Genomic DNA, 17,855 nt, shown 5'->3' on the forward strand with positions numbered 1-17,855 from the left:
ATCTCGGAGACGTTCCCGCAATTCTTCTGGATTTAGTCTGTCTCAGTTTCTTCATGTAATCACAGACGGACTCGATGATGGTGAGATCAGATCATACCGGCTGTTGTCAGACTCCTTGTGCATACACAAATCTCACTGGATTATTATAATTAATGGCAAAAACAATGTTTGGAAATGTAAACTGATATTTCCTACTGACACACTACAGCAAAAGATATAAAAAACTGACTTAAAACCATTTTATTAACATGCTTAAGACTTGTGCACAGTACTGTATATATATGAAACTTTGTTTTTTGGGCTAGTAGAACTTCTGAATGGCCGCTATATTTTAGTTGCATCGATTAATAGAAAAGCCGGCATTTCGCAATCGTTTTTTTAATGACATTTATTGCAAAAGTTGAGCGTGTGAAGTGAAACGGGTGAAGAGATCTCACCTTCGTCTGACAGTGGGAGACCCTGAGTGACTTCATCAGGTGCTTCTTAAAGTCCACCAGGAGCTCGGCATTCGCCGGGAACTTGCCATACAGACCCGCCTCCTTCATCTTTATCCTCACGGAAGAGGTTTGGGTTGAAGGAGGATCTCTATCGGTCGTGTCCGAGTCACTGTCAGGATCCAGGGCCGTGTGGGACTCCTGAGGCTGGTTCGTGATGAAGAAACCCCGGCGCAGAAGCTCCTTCACCATGACGGTCGGGAAGGATCTCACGGAGACGCCTGTAATCCCAGGTCCTGTTGTTGAAGATCCACTCTCGACTGGAAGCCCTGGCCTTCTGAACCTCCTCCATTCGCTCTTCAGGTGTGCTGCCGTTTCTCATGCAAACCCTGGCCAGGTGAACGGGGAGGTTCTCCTGAGGCTTGTGGCACCGCAAGCAGTGCACGATATTACGGTCAGCAGATCTTCGAGAAAAAAGATATAATAAATGTGATTGAAAGAAAGTAAATGGGAAGCAGCAGAACAGAGCTATTAGCATTTATATTGTGAGTGGCTGGAATGATTGTTAAGGGGTGTAACGATACCCTCAAGTCACGATTCGATACATCTCACGATACGATATTATTGCGATACTCCAAGACATATGATAAAAGGTAAACAACAAATGTGCTGTTGATTAAAATGCTAAATTTGGTATTAAATTGGTGGAAATGAACAGGCTTGGACTTGGTGCTGAAACCCAAAGCACAGGACAATAGAGACGCCAGAATAACATAACAGAATAACGTCAGTGTCACTGACTAGATATATTTAAAATAATGTATAGGGCACTTTTACTGGTAACATCAGATATTTGGCATTATCAGGACACACACATATTCCCCCATTGCATTATTATACATTATATTCAACATTACATATAGCAGTTTAATGTAGTACTGACACTAAAACTCTGAAAACGTGAAACTTTTTTATACACAATACATATTGATCCTTTTTTTAGTGCGATATATTGTGACAACCCTATTGTTAAGGGGTGTGAAAGTGCACAGACTATGGTCAGTTAGTAAACCCCCACACGGTCTTTAATAATCTTATGAAAATTAACCAGGGTCTTTGAATAAAACCAAAAACCCGTGGTTAATATAGTTAAAGTCCCAAATGAACCATGGTTTTGACTTTTGAAACTTTAAAATCTAAATTGCTTTGATTTAAAACATTGTTAATCTATGGTTTATCTTAAACTCTACATACAGTCAGGGATGGGCAGTATTTCAGATACGTGTATTTAAAATACGCATTTGAAATACAAAATACTATTTTGTACTTTAAAGCCTTTGGAAAAAAATAATAATTTGTATTTAAATACATTTAAGATGAGTATATTTGTATTTTCAAAATACATAAAATACTTTTTGCCAGTCAACCTCTTTATCAGAGTATTGATTTTGTGCATCAACTAGTTCAGACATTCACTAGCTCAGCATTGGATCAGAGATTTTTTGTTGTTGTTGGAATAAGGTGAGAATGTCATGATCAATTCTACTTGTTGATTAAAGTTAAAATAGTGCATTATTCACTTCAGTTAACATGAAAGAATAAAAGAGCACAGACAAGTGGGAAAATAGCGTTAGCCAATCAGTCTTGACCGGTTGTTGATTTTTATCAACTAGCTTGTCAAACGTGTTTAAAGCATCACTGCATGTTAGGGCTGGGTGATATGACACTATCATAGTGATGATATAAAGTGTGAATTGATGGAACTTTTTCTAAATCGTTTACATAGATGGGCCTATGTGTGGGGTAAGCAAATTTATCCGTGCAGCTTTTAGTGGACAGGAATTTCTGGAAAATTACGTTGGAGTGGAAAAAAACACTGATGAATGATACTCCACAAACATCTTCAGCTTTTAGTTTTATTGTACATAAAAAAAGTTTTGTTTTTTAATTAAAAAGGGGTAAATAGTGTCAAATGAATTTAAATTAATTCTAATTTTAAATTTTAGATACACTTTCTAATTTTAATAAACTTAATGAAACAAATAAACTTTACATAAAATAAACATACCTGCTTTAATGCTTTAAAAGCATTGCAACAACAACAAAAAGAAAAGAAAAAAAACTCAAAAGAGTTTGAAATTCAGTTTATGCTGTGGAATCAAAACTGATATTGAGAATTGTGAAACCATGATATTGTTACTGTGAAGTAAAATTGGTCATATCGCCCATCCATATTCTTTGCTAGATAGCAGAAAAGGTTCCCCCAGTTTTACATACAGTATGATTTTTTTAATAGTGTTCACCACAAGTAATTGTAACCAGACATAAGTATATAAATGGCTGCTATTTTGCATAAGTTTATTTGTAATTGCAAGAAAGAAAGAAAGAAAGGGCAGAGATGTGGTTAGGAATGTAAAGTCAGTAGGTCTGTGTAGTTTCTTCATTCACTGTGACCTATCCCTGCACTGGATGGCCAATTTCACATGTATTTTCAAAATACAAAATGCTGTATTTGTATTTTAAATACATTTTTTCACACAGTATTTTGTATTTGTATTTTAAATACATTTCCATGTATTTATGCCCATCTCTGCATACAGTAACATCAGATAAAACTAAAACCCTAATTCAGATGCAACCAACATAACGTCTGCTCTCTGACCTTAAATAGATAGTTCACCCAAAAATGATTTGTTCTAAACTTAAATGAGTTTCTTTTTTCTGTTGAACACAAAAGAAGATATTTAAAAAATTGTTGGGAACCAGTTGATGGCACCCATTGACTTCCATAGTAGGAAAGAAAAAATACTATGGAAGTCAATGGGAAGTAGAAACTGTCTGGTTACCAACAGTCTTCAAAATATCTTCTTTTATGTTCAACAGAAGAAAGAAACTCGTAAAGGTTTGGGAACAACACGAGGGTGAGTTAGTAACGAAAACATTTTCATTTTATTATCCATTTAATAGTTTATTCTTGGATAAATGACTTCTCAAAAGCAAAAAACATCTCTGAAGGAAATACTAATAACACAAGCCTCACCTCCTCTGATCTCGTTCAGCCATTCTCACAGTTACAGCAAGAAAAGTATCTAATGCAGGAGAAGAGTTTGTTGACGAAAGAACACGTTTAGAGCCATTTCTTCTTCTTCTTCTTCTTCTTCTTCTTCGGAATGTGTAAACCTGTGATCTCACCTCTTGCATTTCTGTCAGTTGTGCCAATGTGGGCAGGGCTTAGTTAACCTGTAGTGATGTCACTGAAGCTGAGCCAATAAGAAGAACCAAAGGCGTGGCCAGACAAGTGTCACTCTTACTAACATTAACAGGATTGATTGATGTACAACACTTATATTTAAGATCAAAATCAACAGAGTATTTAGAGTCTCGTTTGCACTCATAAGAAAAAAGCGAGCTGGTATCGCCGGCGATACCGCCAACCCCGGGGGGTTAAGGGAGAGTTCGCTTGTGCAATCGCAGCACTCTGTGGAATTGTAAGTTGTAATTTTTTTTTTAATTTTGTGATATCTGATTGATCTCATATAGGATGCATTTGGCTGAGTTAATGAGCGCTGCAGTAAAGCGCTTCACTGTAGGCCTACTGGTGGTCATCTCTTCAGCACGAGCGCTCAAACAGCAATGCAGAACACACTTCATTGTACCGGTGATGATCATTAGCTTCAATGCAGAACATTCATTATGATTGGGAGTGTCATATATACATAACATTATAATGAGCAAACTATTGCATTAAAAACGTCGTGAATTCTTTGGGTTTAGTTGCTGTGTTTCAGCGTGTTGTCCTGGGAGGAGCGCATCCACAACAGGAGTTTCACTATGTAATAGATGATTACTATTAATAATAGCTCAAGTTAATCTGTGCATGATTTTGTGCAAGTATAAGTTGTAATATTGTGTTTATTTTGTATAAATATCTAATTTATCATATAGGTAGTGTTCCGTTGAGCTAAAACCATCTAACAAAGCTTCAGTTTAGGGGTGTTCCTTCAGCTCTTTAGCGCACGCAGCTCAAACACAACGTTATTTGAAACAGAAATATTAAAGATTTTTAATATTACTGTAATATTAAAAAGTTGAATATGTTTTCAAAAACACTGATGCTTTATTATTCATAACAAGTACTTTTATTGTTCTTGTATCATTTTCATCAACAATATGGTTTGAGTAAAATCATTCCCGTATTGTCCGGGCGGAGGCCATTTCATTTTATTTATCCATGGCATCTGTATTTTGATTCTTTATATGTAGCCTAAGTAATGTTGTCCAATAACTTGTTTGCATTTTATTTCATTTTATTTATTATTATTATTATTATTTGTACACTCAAAAAAAAAAATTGTCTAAAAATAAGATTTATGTATTTGAATTGCATAACAAATTTCCATGCATTTGGATTACATAGTTTTAACATAAACCAATCAATAATCTGAATGTGATTCATATTTTTAAGTCATATCTAAATGAAACAGATAAGATTTATGTAATTGTATTAATAAACTGAATGTGATTTATATTTGTCAGTCGTATGTAAATGAAGCAGGTAAGATTTATGTAATAGTACACAGAAAAACGCCCATGTTAAATCAACACTGCTCAGTGTTCATATGTGTGCACACTACAGAGGTAAAGCGGTCTTGAAGTTAATGAGATAATTAACTGATGATTGAGCATTAATTATGAACACCTGCTGTTAACAAGCAGAATCACTGAAGGAAAGAGAAACACAAGAACTACAACTGACTTCAGCCACAGCTAAAGGAAGACATTAAATCTGTGAAGATCTCAGCAGAGGAGGATTAAACAACTCCACAAACAGAATTACCAGCTTCACTTATTACTAACCAGACTGACTTTATTTCATTTCCGTTTGAATGAAAACAATAGGTGTATTTTTAAGTCACCATGATGGTGGTTAGCGTTTGCTTTAGTTGGACTCTTGACCCTATAAGGCAATAGATGTTTTGGTAAAACTTCACAATACATATGTTATTGCATTAACTAACATTAACTAACAGAGATAAAAAACTTTTGTTAATGTGAGTTAATAAAATATGTGAGTTCATGTTAGACACTGGATCCTAAAATGTCTTGGAAAATGTTGAGATTAACGTTAAGTAAGATAAACGTTAAGTAAATCCTGTAGAAGTATTGTTCATTCATTGTTAGTTCATGTTAACTAATACTAACAAGATGAAACCTCTTTGTAAAGTGTTGCCATTTTTTTATAAAGAAAGTTGGAAATATGAATGTAAAATTAATTTGAAAAGTTAAGGAATCTTACACTGGTTCAAACTAGGCCACTGTACTGTATATGTTTGATTTATGTTGAAGTGTTTGGGACATTGGCTTTAAATGATGTGCGTTTCATTTTTGTAATCAGGCTTTCAAAGTATATCAAATTTTGGATTTAGATTCATCGGCTAATATATCAGATATCGGCTTTCAAATATAAAGAATGATCAGTTATCGAAATCGGCCCAAATGTTCATATCGCTGTATCCCGAATTTGATTACCAAAAAACCAATACCTTCTGTACATCTCTGACTTCTGACTGGGACGGGGCCGGACTCTTCATTTCGAGAGTGGAGGGTTCAACCTCACAGAGAGTCTACAAAACATCACATTAGACATGAAACAGTGGTGTAAATATGTGAACACTAGATCTCACAGATGTCTCTGCTTCGTTTGCTCGTTCTTTTCCAGCACAACTCTCACTTACCTTGTCTAGTCCCACAGTAAGAGCAGCACAATCACTGCCTGATGACAACTGGCTCTTATGGCTCATCTGAGAATATGAAATTAAGCGTTACATACAGAAACACTTCACCTAAGAGTTTTAAAAAAGCATAATAAATGGAATATATAAGGGATAATGTACAGTCAGTCAGTAATTAATACAAAATAAACACAGACAGGATAATAAGGGTCCTGATACACAGCTATCTATCAATAAATATTTGCACATGAAATACTGATTTGAGATAATATAGACCTACAAGATTACAAAATAGTTAAAGTTTTCAAATCATCATTTCAATATTTAAATGTTACCACAAGGTAATGTTCACGGCTTTTATGCATCACATTACATGTGTTTTCATTACAGTGTGTCAGGTTGTGTGTAGCTTTACACCAGTTTTATGAGGACACCGTTTTATGAGGACATCATAAGGACATCATAAGAGCATGTTCCTGATGTTTGACTTGACAGGAGAATCTCAGTGTGTTGTGTAAGTTTGACAGAATCCTGGTCTACGAGGACACTAGCTTTACTGGGACACTGGTAACTAGATACATTTGGACGGCACTGAGTTCAAGTGTGTGTATGTATGAGAGTGATATGAGACATTGCGCCTGTGCTAGATGTACAGTAAGTGATCGTGACTCACTTCTTACACACACAATCATAATTCAGTGACTGATAACTGTGGCAAATAATCTGTTTCTGAGGAACACTGGTAATTTCTTTAAGGAATAACTCAGTTATTACATTAACTTCTTGGATACCTTTAGAGTTGCTGTATCTTGTTCAGGTTTCATCGGATTCTTCTCAGTTATCATCTGAAAAAAAAGTAGTATAAAAATATAAAAAAGACAAATAAATACTAATTTTAGTATTACTTATTGAAAGCCAATTTCAACAGAGGTTGCTATTTTCTACCAACTTCTTCAATGATTATATTTAATCTAACAAGCACAAATAGTTTTTGATATTGGTATTAGCCACAATGAGCTGTGAATTATGGGTTATCAGTATCGATCCTAATATTCCATTATGTGTGTCCAGGTAAAACTAGTGTCCTCATAGACCAGGATTCTGTCAAACTTACACAACACACTGAGATTCTCCTGTCAAGTTAAACATCAGGAACATGCTCTTATAATGATGTCCTCATAAAACAGGTGTAAGACACACACAACCTGACACACTGTAATGAACATGCATGTAATGTGATGCATTAAAGCCATGAACATTAACTTGTAGGGCTGCACAATGTATTGCTTTATGATCATTCATACCTATCTGTGGTAGTGACATTGCAGTATAGGCCTCTGTGAAGTCAGGCTATGTAAAGACTATGCCGTGTTATTTTACAGTTGATTACTCAATTTCTGTAGCTAAATGCTGTTAGACTTACCTGGAATATAATGAGGCATTGTTTATTTCACATCTTTGTTCATTTTTTTTATCTCTGCTTGCAATTTATTATTTTCTATGCAGATGCAAACCCATACAAAATCACACCAATCATTCTAGAATGATTAATTATTTCCAAATTCAAGTCATTTGGTGAAATTGTTTTTCATATTGCATTATTTATTGCAGAAAAAAAAATAAAAAAATTGCAATACCGTGCAAGTCTATTACCTTGGGTAATTTTTAACCTTTAATATTACCTTTAATAATAAAACAAGTAAAATCATCACTGTAAATAACACATAATGTATCTGCTTTATTAAACAGTGTCACTTAAGCATGGAAACACTGAACTCACCTTTATAATGATTGCTGAATCTGCCCTGGAGCTCATCGGTGTCTGTCCTCCTCCAGATCTTGATCTTCTCCTTCACTGACTCACTTCAGCCATCATCTCATGTGTCTGCGCTCATAGAAAAAGACCCTCATTAATCATCATGACCATTGCATTTCATTTGACATATTATTCAAAAAGCTTGTTTTAAATAAATTGATCAATTATGGTATGGTCATACTTTATTATATGATATTTAAGGAATATGTTAATTGATGATAACTATTCATTCATAGATTTCATTCACAATTGATAAATGATATGCAATAATAGTGACAGTATTAATAAGACTGAATCAGACTGACAGTTCTAATAATATTCAGAGTATATGTTATTATAGTCAGGAGTAATAAGAGCACATATTTGTGTCTTAATGTGTTTAAAGCAAGCAGAACTGTAGTAATATTAACAGTAGCATATCAGGATACTGTACTGGGTGAAACACCCTCCCCTTCACATACTGTAGTCATGACAACAACGCTTTATTATGATGGATAGACTATTTTATGCGATCAGAAAAGGTAGCAGTTACAAATATAGTGCAATCGAAAACGAGTTTAAAATAACAAGCATCGCTGATTCCCTCATGTCAGTCTGTAAACCCTCATGACATTTTACTTTGTTTCCAAAACACCTTTTTTTCTGAAAAACAAAATTATATAATTAATCTTTTTATCATTTTGGCGAAATTTTATATTCATAAGACACGAATAACTCAAAAGAAACCCTCCTATATTGCCTTCTATAACACTGATCTAACAATATATTTTGAAACTCTTTCAAACATGAGATCACAAAATAAAAAAAAGTCTGTAAACAGAATCACTATAACGTTAGGTCCGCTAGCACCGTTAGCATCACGCGCTAGCTGCTTTCTAGCTGTAAAACGAGCAGCGAAGAGCATACAGAACATGCACAAACAAGCCAACCGGACCCACATGCTATTAGAGAAGGAATTAAACAACATTATAACTTACCTTTTGGATAACAGTTGCCTTCATCAGGTCCACAGATGTCTTCTCAGGTGCAGAGTTTCTGTCCAGTCCAAACAGGAAATGACCGTGACGAATGACTACGTTATTCTTATCATAATATAAAGCGGGATTTTATTTATTTATTTGTCATATATTTAATGCACAATTAATCCTATATTTAATGCACAATTAATAAATTACAGGCAAAAATACTTAAATAATTAGTATTGTATAATATTGTATAATAAGTGTTGCTTGAAGCTCCGCCCACTGGCGCCATCTTGTTTTCGTGATCTCCCGCCTACCGGTACCGATCTGACCAATCACTAAAGCTGATTAAAGCTTTCGAAACTTTCTCGAAATAATGACTTAACATCTCATAATAATGAGAAACTTTCTCGAAATAATGACTTAACATCTCATAATAATGAGAGACTTTGTCGTAATAATGACTTATTTTCTCGCACTTCTACGCATGCGCAAAGCAGCGGAGCAGAAGGGCGCGCCGCACTAGCGACTTCCGCCTATATGGGGAGGCTGCAGACATGGAGCCGGTAGATCTACGCCCCTAGCAGTTTTACGCATAGACAGTATAAGAAGTGGACAGAGTCATCTCATTGGAACTCAATTGAGACAAGTGAAGCCCGTTTTCAGCGATTTCTTAGGACTTCCGTTCCTGACGCGCAGACTCAAACCGAGCTTGACGACGTAGATGTGACGTGAGCAACCCGTCTGTCCTCTAGTAGCTGTGCCGAGAGAAATCTGAATCATTCCCTTCCGAATCTTGCAGAGACGGAGAGTGTGAGTAGGAGCTGTCCATGAGCTAGGAGAAGGAGAAACTTTTGCTAGGTATTCTGATTAATTATTTTGTAATTTTGCCTCCACGTCCCCCCGATTGACCGCGAGCTTCTCATCCTGTCCATACGGTAATCTCTCTACTGTGCGACAGAGAGTCGTGTGGTTATGACGCAATCGTTAGCCTACTTTTACAAAAACTGCTTCTACGGGGCCATAACGTAAGATACAAGGTAATGGAGCCTTTTATACATTGTCGTGTTTCTTTAGAAATAAATAATGGACAAATGGAGTCTTCAAACGCCTCAGATGTAAAGTTATTCACTGTCAAAGTGACGCCAAAATGAATGGGAGTCAATGGGATGCTAACAGCAGGTGAAGTTCCTGATGCGTCCAGTAGGGGGATATGCTGCGAAATAACACCATTAAATCGATGCTCAAAACTTACACAATAATAACCGTCCAGTTCATAGATTTTGCCCGAATTTGTGGTTTTTGTTAATTTAAATATTAAACGTTTTAGTATAAATCTGCACTGCACTATGGATTCAAATATCTCTAGATATTAGGTTGGGCTTCACTCAGCCTATACAGAAGACTATTTGTTTTCATGAATTAAAAAATAACACACATAGTTGGATCAGATGACAAGTAATGATATATGACCTACTATAGAATAGTTAATTGAATATTGAATACATTAATATTGAATAAATAGTAATAATAATAATACTAATTAATAATAATAGAATATTCACTGTATGTTTTTATACAGGAGACTGAGTGAAATATGTTGTTGTGAATTTATATAAAGTTACAATTAGATATTAAACATATTTAGCCCATTAGACATACAGCACCGTGTAATCATATGGATCCTGGATTAAATATCTGCTGTACTATTCACTTAGTAATCATACAGCTACAAAACAGTGTCCTTCATAGCATTTTATGAAGACAAACACAATTTATCCCTTTTCTAAAATTCCAAGGGCCATTTATAAGAAAGAGACAATATTTTTGTTCACAAAAACATTATTTATCAACACCATTTATGAATTATGATGACTCCCCTATGGCTTCCACTCTGCTTTAACTGTTTTTTCTATCCTCCTGTCAAAGTGCTTCTGCTCACTGATAAAAAATTAAAATAAAATTAAACAAACAAATGTAAAAAGGACATCCATGGTGAATTTTATTTTGTCAAATTCAAAAGCAGCAGGACTCACTGTTAAATTTTGTATAAAATTCCTGAATCCTTAATTTTTTATCACAGTTGCTTTTGTACATTTCATCATTATTCATTATATCAATTCATTTTTTCCTTCATTAGTGAAATTCTAAATACACCTCCGCAATTCATCAATTCAGGACACATTTACAAAATAAAGTGTAATAGAAATGTATTGAAAACATGCTTAACAGTTTATGACAACTAGTCAGCCATTTTGCATTTAATGACTTATGCAAGGAACTAATGCCTAGATGTTTTGAGGAGTATGACAATTCAACAGAGAAATAGTATAATAGGCCTATATTTTGATCAACAAGACATAAAGAGTTGATAATGTAGGAAACAGCAGACAGTTGTACATTATGAATTGCATGAATGTACCAAAGCATTTGCAATTTGTATAAAATGAGAAATTGCTTTTATGATGTGCACAAGTGAAAGATGATGTGATTTCAGGTGTGATCTGAGAAATGCACCAAAGCAACTGAGATAAACTATAATACTTATTGGAGACCCTGCAGAATCACTGACCCCATGAGTCACAGACCACATAAAATAAAGTGTTACGAGAACACAAACTGCCTTTTTAATTTGCATTTCATGTGTGTATTTCATTAAAAAAAGCTCAACTTTAAAAAAATATAAAAAGGACATCCATGGTGAATTTGATCTAGTCACAGTGTGTGTGTGTGTGTGTTGCCCAGAATTTATGTCAGATGAGTGTGGATTGCATCAATTTGCTCCTGATCTTCAAAGTACAATGGCACAGGTACTTGTTGGTGGAACACTTTTGGAAAAAGTGTCAAGACACTTTGATTTCTTTTGGCCACTGATGATGGACTGTACAGAGAAAATTTAAAAAAATGACATTAAAAACATGTCCTTGTATGTCTCTGTAAGTCATTTATTTACTAGAGAAGCTATTGGTTTGGAATGCAGTTAAAAAAGAGATGGGTGTTTATAGTTTATAAAAGTTTCGAGAGAGAGAGAGAGAGAGAGAGAGAGAGAGAGAGAGAGAGAGAGAGAGAGAGAGAGAGAGAGAGAGAGAGAGAGAGAGAGAGAGAGAGAGAGAGATTTCCATAGCTAAAGCAAACACACTGGGATGCATCATGCAAGTTACTTGGCAAAGAAAAATCCCACTTTAAGTGCACACAGCCTACATTTTAATCCAGATCAGTACGCTATTTTAAGAAAAATGTATATTTAGATATAAATGAGATAGTTAGATCTCATTTTATAAGAAACAACTCAAACCAGAAAGGAGTAAAGGAGTCTTACCAGAAGAGGCAAGATAAAGACGGGCAACAAAAGAACATTCAAAAGAAAATTAATTTTGAAAGTGAGTAGAGAAGACTAGGGGCAGCTAAACTTACACGTGGTAAGCTATAACTTATAAATTTAAGCCAGACAGAACATCAACCTGACCGTCCAGAACTTTTTGTCTCTCGAAATAAATGATAGACCTATCCATTGATATAAATAAATGAATTGATATCTACCTAGCTCTATCAAGCTATTCGTTTATAAATAATAAATGTTGCATCATTGCTAAACAACAATAACTTTAGCGGATTATTTATTATACCTCAATCAATTCGTGTCAATGTACAGCCTCCCCCTACTGGACGCATCAGGAACAGCAGGGGCGTAAAACTGCTTGGGGCGTATATCTACCGGCTCCAGGTCTGCAGCCTCCCCTTACTCACTTCCGCTGGTCAAAGCCCTGTAAATGCATCACAGCGGGGGCGCGCAAGATGGCGGCCGAGACAGTTGGCAATATACAAGGCTAAGGGAAGATAAATGATTTTCTCACCTTAAACGTTAAATTCGATCAGTGCAAACAACTGGAAATATATATTTATATTGTGGTCTTAATAAGAGGACGATTTTGATTCCTTTTTCAAGCGTGAGTTTTGATTTAAACAAACTATCTAGCACAGTTGTAAAAGAAAGAAAGAAAAGAGATCAAGGTAAAAAGACAAACAAGACGCTTTCATTCACCACCGAGAACAGACATGTGAATGAGGATGTTATGGAAGTTGTCAAAGCAGGTGATATACATACCTACACTAATTCAGAGGGAGGAGTTGTCCCTCTTCCTGAGCTCCGTAGCCTGGATGCCAGCCGAACTTAGCCCCGCCCACAACATTTTTTGGTCGGGAAGTTCGGTCTGGACTCATTCCGTTGAGGAGCTATTATGCCCGAACAAAAATTGTTCGGACCAATCAAATTGTTAGGGCGGGCTTTATACGATGATGGACAGATGAGCAACGTAACGTAATCATCCACGTCACCAACGAGCGCTTGGGTTGAATTCGTTTACAACACAGATGACTGCCGCTGGAGAATTGTTATTTCACGAGTTCACACTTACAAATAAGTCAGATAGAATAAATTCTATAAATTCTGTTATAGAAGATATCGACAGCGCATTCATTTTAAAAGAGGAACAGAGAACCACGATCAAGGCATTTGTCGATCGGAAACATGAATGAAAAACATACATCACTTACTCCGTTGCTCTGATTGGTTATAGGTCTATCCAATTGAGTGCAGAGGCATTTTCCTTCCTGGTTCGGTTGAAACACGCCCCATAATCAAAGCTCAATGGAGCAGTATCAGATTCACATTCTGACTAGAATCTGAGTATGACGACGTCAGGCTATCAGCTCCGTGCACTCCAGTCGCAAAAAAAGGTAAAGTTGAACCTACACTCTCCGAACTGCAAGATAACATCGTGAGGCTTGTAGCTGAAAAAATAAAAGAGAACGCGGACAATCTTGCAGGCCTGATAAAGAAAAATGCGGACACCATCGAAGCTTTAAAGGAATCATCAGAGTTTCTCTTCAACGAAGTTCAAGACATGAAAACAGAAATAAAAACGGTTAAAAATATAAGTGATGACCATCAGAAGAGAATTACAGGCCTGGAAGACAGATTGAATGACATGGAACGCTATCACAGAAGATGGAACTTGAGGCTGTATGGCTTGCCAGAGCAGGAAGGAGAAGATGTTAAACAGCGTGTGATTGACATCTGTAAGGCAGTCATTCAAGACCCAGAAGAGGATCTTCGCTCCCAAATTGATGTAAGCCACAGGATCGGGAGGAGAGAGGATGGTAAAACTCGACCGGTGATAACAAGATTTACATCAAGATCGACCAAAGAAAAGGTATGGAAATGCGCGAAGAATTCGGAATTTCTCAAAATAAAGAAGATAAAATTCGGCGAAGACTTGACCACGAAAGATAAAGAGACTCGCACTAAACTGTGGCCACAGATTAAAGAGGCACGGAAGCAAGGGAAGAGAGCCTTCTTCGTCGGAGCTAAAGCCAAAGCTAAAACCTCTGATGTGATCTAAAAGCAAAGTTGCCCATGGACTTTCGTTGAGAAGTTCAGTTGTATTCTAAAATACATCTAGTGATGTGCTGTTATATTTAATGTTTAACTGTTAAAAGGTCAGATTTGTAATCCCAAGTTTGCTCATTCTAATCAGTATTCAAAAGGTGAAGAAAATCATTTTCCCTTTTTGTTACACTTAAAACTCAAGGTTTTTTGTTTTTGTTTGTTTTAGTTAACTTGTTCTACTTTTCAATTTGTCTTTGTCATTTTATTCGCTTAATGTGAGGGGTATACGAGAACAGACTAAGAGGAAAGCTGTATTTTTATTTTGTAAAACTTTCAAGGCAGATTTTTATTTTCTTCAAGAAACACATGCTTTAGCTTCAGATTTTAATTTCTGGAAAAATCAGTGGGGAGACAATATCTGGATGGCTTATGGAAACAGTAAATCTGCTGGCGTTGCCATATTAAAGGGCTCCTTTCAGGGAAAAATCCTTAAAAATGTTGTTCATGATTTAGGAAGATGGGTTATTTTAGTTATTGAATTTATGGAGAATATTTTCATTTTGGGTAATATATATGGTCATAATAATACTCATAGAAACACAGACCTTTTTGTAGAATTTGATGAACAAATAAATGCCTTATTAAATTCCTTCATCAACGCTAAATTAATTTTGGGAGGTGACTGGAACTGCATAAGTGACCCCATCATAGACTGTCAACCTCAAAGATCCTTAAGAGGCAATTATGGAGAGTTTAATAATCTATGTATGCATTTAAACTGTTGTGACATATGGAGATTAAAAAATCCACAGCAAATCCAGTTCACTTGGAATAACAAAGATTTATCTAAGAGATCCAGGATTGACTTCTGGCTTATTTCAAATGAGTTACTAGACAGTGTGGAAGAAACCAAAATAGAACCCTCAGTATTTTCTGATCATAATATGATTACTTTAGTATTATGTATAAGGGTTCAATCAATAAAATATAAACCAAATTATTGGAAATTAAATAATACACTTTTGAGTGATAAAATCTTCAAAGAAAAAGCCAAAAAAATAATAAATGAAAATTTGATAGAAGCAAAAAAAGACAAAATATATGGCAAACATTGGGAATATACAAAATTTCAGATCCGTAATATGGCCATTGAAAGGGCAAAAGAATTATCTAAGGAAAAAAGATTGAGACAAGATAGAATACTCAAGGGAATAATTTATATCTATGAAAAAAATGAGCAATCACAAGCTGACATCAATACTTTATTTGAATTACAAGCTGAATTGGACAATATCTATCAAAATTTGGCACAGGGAGCCTTTATTCGTTCTAGGCGAAAATGGATAGAACATGGTGAAAGGAATACAAAATATTTTCATAATTTAGAAAAAAGAAATGTTAGTGTTAACAGTATTTATAAACTTAGAATTAATGATCAGATCTCTGAAAACTCCTCAAAAATGTCAAATTTTGTGGAAGATTTTTATAAAAAACTATATTCCGAACACAACAGTTGTCAGAGCTCATTTTTCCTCTCATGTATAAAAAGTGTGGCTCAAGGTATTGATGAAACTCAGAAGGACATTTGTGATCAAGACATATCCCTAGAAGAACTTAAAAAGAACATTATTATAAGCTAAAAGATAATAAATCCGCAGGGAATGATGGCCTAACAGGTGAATTTTATAAAGCATTTCAAGATTACATTTCTGAATTCTTATTATTAGTTTTTAAGGAGGCTATAGAAACCTGTAGGCTTCCCCCGACTATGTGTCAAGGCTAAATTACATTATTACCTAAACCCAATAAGGATTGCTTGCTTCTTGACAACTGGAGGCCTATAACCTTAATTAATAATGATGCAAAATTGTTGGCTCATATTTTTGCGCAAAGAATAAAGTTGTGCTTAGATACAATAATAGATGACAGTCAGTCTGGTTTTATGCAAGGACGGCATATCAGTAACAATATTAGATTAATCTTAGATTTAATTGACTATAAGGATTACATAACTGATAATAGTTACATTCTATTTATAGATATATACAAAGCATTTGATACTGTGACACATGATTTTTTATTTGACGTATTCGATTTTTTTGGTTTTGGTCAATACTTTAAAAGGGCAATACAAACTTTATATAGTGACTGCAATAGTTCAGTTAAACTTCCATGGGGAACTACTCGTAGATTTAGCATCTCCCGGGGCATAAAACAAGGAGATCCAGCGGCTCCGTTCCTATTTCTGTTGGTCATGCAAACCATGGCTCTATGTATACATAACGATTCGTTTCAAGGCATCAAAATTATGGAAAAAGAAATTAAATGTTGTCAGCTAGCTGATGATACAGCTATTTTTTTAAAAGACAAATCACAGGTTAAAAAAGTTATAGAGTGTCTCAATGTATTTTCTAAAGCTTCAGGTTTATCTTTAAATGTTAAAAAATGTACTCTTTTTCCACTTAAAAACAATGATATTCCCTTAACTGAATTTGAAGGTATTCCAGTTAGGGAGGAAGTTACGTACCTTGGTATCAATATCTGTAAAAATCAATCAGACAGAGTGCAATCTAATTTCCAACCCCTTATGGTGAAAACGAAAAAGAGATTTGATATGTGGCTCATGGGGGATTTATCACTCAAAGGTAGAGTTCTTTTGTCCAAAACTGAGGGGCTGTCTCGTTTAGTCTATCCTGCAAAAGTGTTAGATGTGCCAAAATCTTTTATTAAAAAAATTGATTCAACCTTATTCAACTTTATATGGAAAAACAAGTCACACTATTTAAATAAAAATATATTATGTAATTCTTATAATCAAGGAGGTTTAAATGTGCTTGATTTTGGTACTTCTAATACAATTTTCAAGTTGAACTGGATTAAACATTATATTAAGCATACTGATAAACTATGGTATATTATTCCAAATCTTATTTCTGAAAAAGTTGGTGGTATAGAGTTCCTTTTAAAATGTGACTTTGAGGTTAACAAGCTCTATTCAGCTATCCAATTTTCATAGACAGGCTCTTTTATGTTGGCTTCTTATATACAAACATAACTTCTCCCCCCACAAGCAGTTAATCTGGAATAATAAAATGGTTAAATATAAGAATAAATCGATCTTCTACGACAATTGGATTAAAAATGATATTCTAATGGTCTCACAACTGATTAATAACGAGGGTTACTTACTTACATATACAGAGTTTTTAAACATATTTGGGATTCCAATAACTCCACGAGAATATAGTATTGTTTTTGATCCAATTCCAGTAGGTTTTTTGAGACTCTTGAGAGGTAGCAGTGAACCACATAAGCAATCAATGGATAAAAAACAGGTTTTGATAAACGGTATTGATATAAAAGATAGTAAATGTAATAATAAATTCTTCAGATGCTTGATTCACTGCCCTGCTACACCTCAAAATAAATACTTTTGGAATGAACACTTTGGAAATATTAATTGGAGATCATAAATGTAAATGGTCTGAAAGGATACCCAACATTTTCCATTTTAGGGCTGAC

General features: G+C 35.0%; 1 protein-coding gene across 5 annotated transcripts in view; it reads right to left on the minus strand.

The window, feature by feature from the left end:
• LOC309479463 (uncharacterized protein) overlaps nucleotides 1-9,468 on the minus strand; it is a 323,172-nt gene extending 313,704 nt beyond the window's left edge. For 2 of the 5 annotated variants that reach the window (XR_014199217.1, XR_014199218.1), the window contains exon 1: nucleotides 438-1,650. Coding sequence is in view for 1 of the 5 variants with exons in the window: in XM_082143631.1 (XP_081999757.1) it covers nucleotides 5,978-6,058; nucleotides 6,170-6,235; nucleotides 6,958-7,011; nucleotides 7,947-7,982 (237 nt within the window). In the remaining 4 variants the exon portion in view is untranslated. Of the gene's footprint in view, nucleotides 1-437; nucleotides 1,651-3,474; nucleotides 3,915-5,977; nucleotides 6,059-6,169; nucleotides 6,236-6,957; nucleotides 7,012-7,946; nucleotides 8,052-8,959 lie in introns of those variants that run through there. The other 3 variants (XM_082143631.1, XR_014199215.1, XR_014199216.1) reach the window with 3 other exon arrangements.
• Between the last annotated feature and the right edge of the window lie 8,387 nt (nucleotides 9,469-17,855).

The sequence above is a fragment of the Leuciscus leuciscus genome, assembly GCF_965113295.1.
Source record: "Leuciscus leuciscus genome assembly, chromosome: 17".
Classification (NCBI taxonomy): Eukaryota; Metazoa; Chordata; class Actinopteri; order Cypriniformes; family Leuciscidae; genus Leuciscus; species Leuciscus leuciscus.